The sequence below is a fragment of the Dryas octopetala genome, chromosome 7, assembly GCF_963921425.1.
Source record: "Dryas octopetala chromosome 7, drDryOcto1.1, whole genome shotgun sequence".
Lineage (NCBI taxonomy): Eukaryota > Viridiplantae > Streptophyta > Magnoliopsida > Rosales > Rosaceae > Dryas > Dryas octopetala.
Window position 1 is genome coordinate 14,614,605 of NC_141372.1, and position 6,129 is coordinate 14,620,733.

A 6,129-nucleotide genomic window follows, 5' to 3' on the forward strand; every position below is an offset into this window, starting at 1 on the left:
AGTAATGTGAGATTCACGTGATACTTTGGGTTGCACGATTATGCCTTCATTTTTTAATGGGTTTAGATTATAATGTTCATTATATGTTAAAGAAAGAAAAAGAGAGAGAATGAAAGACAGTAAGAATGAGCTAGAGAAAAAGAAAAAAAAAAAAAAGAGACAGAAAGAATGAAAAAGCTAGAAAGAAGAGAAAGTGAAAGTAGAAGAAAAAGAAAAAGAGGAAGGGAGAGAAAATCCGACAAAAAAAGAAAAAAAAAATCAATAAGACAATACAACAATAGTGACCATATATAAGAGAATCTCAAGTTCTTTTTCTATATTTTACTCCAATTTGATAATAAGTTAGAAAAAAAAAAAAATTAGATTTGAGGAAGGGTACTCCACTGTTAAAGTTGAAATTTTCTTTAAATCTTTTAATTTTTTTTTTTATGAGTTTTTAGTATAATATCTGACTATTGAACGTTTAGGTAGTGTAAAAGAAAGAGAAAAAGAGAAAGGGAGGGAAAGACCTGACAAAAAATAAAAAAAAAAGGGAGAGGGAGTCTGAAACCACGACATCAACCAAATAAATTGAGCCAATCCAATCTCACAGTATCAGGTACGCACAACATTCTACCAAACAAAAGAAATTGACTGATTTTGGCAGTGATGTGCACTAATTTTCGATCAAGTCTTCTTCACCAGTCTAGCACTATCAATCTTTCAGGTAGGAGTAGGACCCATCTCAAGTCTCAACTCCTACTATCAAACATCCAATAAAATGCAAAAGTTGCATTTAACTTTAAAGAGAAAAGTCACAAAGCCTTATGATTGAGAAACAAAAGTGAAGGAGAAAGTTGGAAACACCTTCCAAGTCTTTAACCTGAAGACTTGTGAATTTATTTTCTTTTCGTTTTTGGTGACTGCGAGCCAAAGGCCCAAAACAGAAAATAATTTGCACCTAACTTTATTGAGGAACATAAGTTAATTTACAGTAAATATAAAAGACGAAGACTTTGACACTGTTATGGGCAATATTTCGTATTAGATATTTAGATACTTATTTACTTTTCCTTTCCTATATAGGAGATACCCAATATGTAATCAGTATGAGAGAAAATATATTTTACTTTTGTATTGCTAATTTTAGCTTTAGCTCGTTAGTCTTTTTCTACTCATATGGATGAGCTGTTCTTAGTCTTTAAAGATGACAAACAAAGACTTTGACTCAAGCGTGTGAAAAACTCCATGGAAAAGAAATAAAAGTGAAAGAAATATTGGAAAGACTTCTGAACCCTGGAATACTTACCAACTTATTACAGAAGAGAGAACAGGGCCCTTAGAATAATTATAGCTAATGCAGGGCAGTTGGCACTATAAATAAGTCCCCGAAGTAGTATAAACATTATATACACCAAAAAGAAAAACCATGACATCTTCAAAAGTACCTTGCTCTGTTGCTTTTTGCCTTATTATCTTGTGTGTTCAGCTGATTTCATCATCAAACTTTGCTTTTGCTTCTGCTGCTCCTACTGAAGCAGAGGCTCTTCTCAAATGGAAAGCCAGCTTTCATAATCAAACCCAGTTCAATAATCTCACCTCATGGACTTATCTTCCCAGTAACAATGCCACCAATTCTTCCACCAATCATAAACCAAATACAAGCCCATGCATTTGGGCTGGGATTTCATGCGACGCTGCTGGAAGTGTCACCGGGATAAACCTTACCGACTCTGGTTTACAAGGTACGCTACATGAATTTTCTTTCTTGTCCTTCCCAAATCTTGAATTTCTTGACCTCAGCATCAATCAACTCTTTGATCCCATCCCACCTCAGATCAGTTCCCTCTCCAAACTCATTTATCTTGATCTCTCCCAGAATCAGTTGTCTGGGAGAATCCCACCAGAAATCGGTCTACTAACAAATCTTACCATTCTCAGTGTCGTTGCAAATAATCTTTCTGGTTCAATCCCAGCATCCTTTGGTAATTTGAGAAATCTTACCAGTCTCTATCTTTGGAGAAATAATTTTTCTGGAACTATTCTTAAAGAGATAGGGAACTTGAAGTCTCTGGTGCACCTAAGTTTGAGCCAAAACCAATTCACTGGTTCAATTCCTACTTCATTAGGTGATTTGAGAAATCTTACCATTCTCTATCTCTATTCAAATAAGTTTTCTGGAACAATTCCTAAAGAGATAGGGAACTTGAAGTCTCTGGAGCAGCTAGATTTGAGCCAGAACCAATTCACTGGTTCAATTCCTACTTCATTAGGTGATTTGAGAAATCTTACCCTTCTCTCTCTTTGGGGAAATAAGTTTTCTGGAACTATTCCTAAAGAGATAGGGAACTTGAAGTCTCTGGAGCAGCTAGATTTGGGCGATAACCAATTCACTGGTTCAATTCCTACTTCATTAGGTGATTTGAGAAATCTTACCCATCTCGGTCTTTTTTCAAATATGTTTTCTGGCACTATTCCTAAAGAGATAGGGAAATTGAAGTCTCTAGTGGGGCTAGATTTGAGCGAGAACCAATTCACTGGTTCAATTCCTACTTCTTTAGGTGATTTGAGAAATCTTACCATTCTCTATCTTTGGGGAAATAAGTTTTCTGGCACTATTCCTAAAGAGATAGGGAACTTGAAGTCTCTGGTGGAGCTAACTTTGAACGAGAACCAATTCACTGGTTCAATTCCTACTTCATTAGGTGATTTGAGAAATCTTACCCTTCTCTATCTCTATTCAAATAACCTTTCTGGAACTATTCCCAAAGAGATAGGGAACTTGAAGTCTCTGTTGAAGCTAAGTTTGAGCGAGAACCAATTCACTGGTTCAATTCCTACTTTTTTAGGTGATTTGAGAAATCTTACCCATCTCTATCTCCATTCAAATATGTTTTCTGGAACAATTCCTAAAGAGATAGGGAACTTGAAGTCTTTGGTGTGGCTACATCTGGGTGACAACCAATTCACTGGTTCAATTCCTACTTCTTTAGGTGATTTGAGAAATCTTACCCATCTCTATTTCTTTTCAAATAAGTTTTCTGGCACTATTCCCAAAGAGATAGGGAACTTGAAGTCTCTAGTGAAGCTACAGCTGGGCTACAACCAATTCACTGGTTCAATTCCTACTTCTTTAGGTGATTTGAGAAATCTTACCCATCTCTATCTCCATTCAAATATGTTTTCTGGAACTATCCCACCGGAAATAGGAAATCTCACGAGGTTGATACACTTGCAGTTATATAATAATCACTTGGTTGGTTATTTGCCCCAAAACCTTTGTCACGGTGGATCACTCGCAAACTTATCAGTAGGCAACAACCATTTGACTGGTCCAATCCCCAAAAGCATGAAAACTTGCATGAGCTTATTCAGATTGTGGCTTAATGGGAACCAATTGACAGGCAATATATCTGAAGATTTTGGTGTCTATCCAAATCTTCATTTTATAGATATAAGTGACAATAAATTTTATGGTGAAATCTCACACAACTGGGTACAATGCCCGCATTTAACAACCTTACGAATTGGAGGAAACAACCTTACTGGGACTATATCACCTGAAATTGGCAACGCAATCCAAATTCAAGAACTCAATCTTTCTTCAAATCGTTTAGTTGGAATTATCCCAAAGGAGTTCGGGAGATTGACTTCTTTGCAGAGGATGATGTTGGATAGAAATCAATTGTCTGGTCGTGTACCCTCAGAATTTCGATCATTGACTAATCTTGAGTATCTCGACTTGTCCACAAACAAATTCAATGATTCAATTCCTAGCCTTTTGGGTGACTTGGTCAAATTATTCTACTTGAATTTAAGCAACAACCAGTTCAATCAAGGAATTCCAGTTCGATTGGGGGAGTTAGTTCACTTGACCAAACTTGATTTAAGTGCTAACTCGTTTGGAGGTAAGATACCATCTGCAATGGGCAATTTGGAGAGTTTGGAGAAGCTGAATCTTTCCCACAATAATCTTTCTGGTTTCATTCCAACAAGTTTTGGAGGTATGCATGGCTTGTTGAATATTGACATATCCTACAATGACTTGGAAGGTCCCCTTCCCAACATCAGCGCATTTCAAGATGCTTCCCCAGAAGCATTACAAGGCAACAAGGGATTGTGTGGCAACGTTGGAGCTTTGCAACCCTGCAAACATGGCTCAAAAAAGGAAAAGGACCACAAACTCATATTTGTAATCCCATTTTCTCTTGTGGCAGCACTTTTCCTTCTTTCTTCTATATTTACAATTGTCTTTGTAGTAGAAAGGAAAAAGAAGCATCAGCATCTAGAAGAAACCATTGCGCATGAAGAGGTTTCTTTTTCAGTTTTAAACTTTGATGGAAAAACCATGTATGAGGAAATTGTAAGGGCAACCGAGGATTTTGATTCTAAATATTGCATTGGGAAAGGAGGACAGGGAAGCGTCTTCAGAGCAAATTTGCGATCCGCCAACATAGTTGCCGTGAAGAAACTCCACCTTCTATGCAATGGTGAGAAGAATTTTCAAAAGGAGTTCTTGAATGAAATAAGGACACTAACAGAGATACGACACCGAAATATTGTGAAGCTTTATGGTTTTTGTTCCCATAAACGGCACTCATTTTTGGTGTATGAGTATCTTGAAAGGGGTAGCTTGGCCACAATTTTGAGCAAGGATGATGAAGCTAAAGAATTGGGGTGGAGAAAAAGAGTGAATATTGTTAAAGGTGTAGCTCATGCCTTGTGCTACATGCACCACGATTGCTTGCCACCAACTGTGCATCGAGACATATCAACCAAGAACATTTTGGTGGATTCTGAATATGAGGGTTGTGTTTCAGACTTCGGCACTGCTAAGTTCTTAAACCCAGACTCAACTAATTGGACTGCCCTTGCGGGCACATACGGATATGTGGCACCAGGTAATATTGTAGTTTTATGTCTTTTATATTATTGTATATTTAACATATTTTATGGTTTTATTTTTAGACCAATCATTCGTTTTCATGGTTAGGATGAGGTTAATTAAGGATAAACATGTTACACTTCTAATTAATCCGTGATAGCATGATACAATTTATGCAAGATATGATTAATTTTTTAAAACTTTCATTGAATAGTTATTCCTAGATACTAACAATGCCATTGTTTATATGAGCTTTTTCTTTAAGCAGAGCTTGCTTATACAATGGAAGTGAATGAGAAATGTGACGTGTATAGCTTCGGAATAGTAACACTGGAAATAATTTTGGGAAGGCATCCGGGAGATCTTCTCTCATCTGTAGCATCAGGGTCATCGTCGTCTTCATCTGCATTACCAGCCAATCAAATCCCTATTCTAGAGTTTTTGGACCAACGCATTTCCCCTCCTACACATCAAGAAGCAGGGGAAGTGCTCACTCTTGTGAAGACAGCATTTGCCTGCTTGAATGCTAGTCCGCAATCTCGTCCAACAATGAAACAAGTTTCTCAACACTTCTCAGCTCAAAGGCTGCATTTGTCAAAGCCATTGCGTATGATAACCTTTGGTGAATTGCTGGCACTCCATGGTTTGACTACCTGAGGAATTTGCTTCTTTCCTATACATATTTTACTTTCTGTGAGTCTTCTTCGTAGAAGAAAGGTTCTTCCTAGATGTTTTCTTATTGTAATCTATTTCATGTACTTGTGTGCTATATATGCTTCTTGTATAATGCATGTAGGATGCCTCAATGTTAAAAGTGTGGCTTTTCCTTGTGAGAAATTATAGAGAATAAAACAATGGCTTCTTATATGCCTATACTTTATATGCAAAATGACTAGCAACAATACAATATATATAAACAGGACCAATACAAAGCTACAAAGACTACCAGGTACGTTGAAACGTGGCAGTAATTACAGTGGCATTACTATATATGGAATATGGACAGCTACAAAGAAAAAAAGGGCCACGTACAGACTCATATACAAACAGAGCCATTCTCGTTTTCAATTTTCTTATACAGAGAGAGAATCAGAAAGCAAAAGTGACAATGTCGACCCTTCAAGTCCCTAATCAGTTAGTCTTGAGTTGCTCACATTCTTTGGATGCAGAACGAACTTGATCCTTCTGCATCCGAAGACTGTGAGCAACTCAAGTTCCGTTATCTTTCTGATCATTTTCTCCTTTGCACCATTATTTCTTTTTCT

General features: G+C 37.0%; 1 protein-coding gene across 18 annotated transcripts; it reads left to right on the forward strand.

Moving 5' to 3' along the window:
* Positions 1-1,404: 1,404 nt before the first annotated feature.
* On the forward strand, positions 1,405-5,625 carry LOC147279952 (uncharacterized). Of its 18 annotated transcripts, XM_086250011.1 has the most exons (5): positions 1,405-1,964; positions 2,037-2,190; positions 2,551-2,919; positions 3,202-4,880; positions 5,133-5,625. In XM_086250011.1, exons 1-5 carry the CDS (start codon positions 1,409-1,411, stop codon positions 5,519-5,521), a joined length of 3,147 nt encoding a protein of 1,048 aa, XP_086106137.1. In that variant the 5' UTR covers positions 1,405-1,408; the 3' UTR covers positions 5,522-5,625. The 18 variants fall into 18 exon arrangements, with proteins under 18 accessions (XP_086106137.1, XP_086106129.1, XP_086106139.1 ...); XM_086250003.1 differs by having other exon boundaries at positions 2,695-4,880; XM_086250013.1 differs by lacking the exon at positions 2,037-2,190 and having other exon boundaries at positions 2,469-2,766; positions 3,127-4,880.
* The last annotated feature ends 504 nt before the right edge of the window (positions 5,626-6,129 follow it).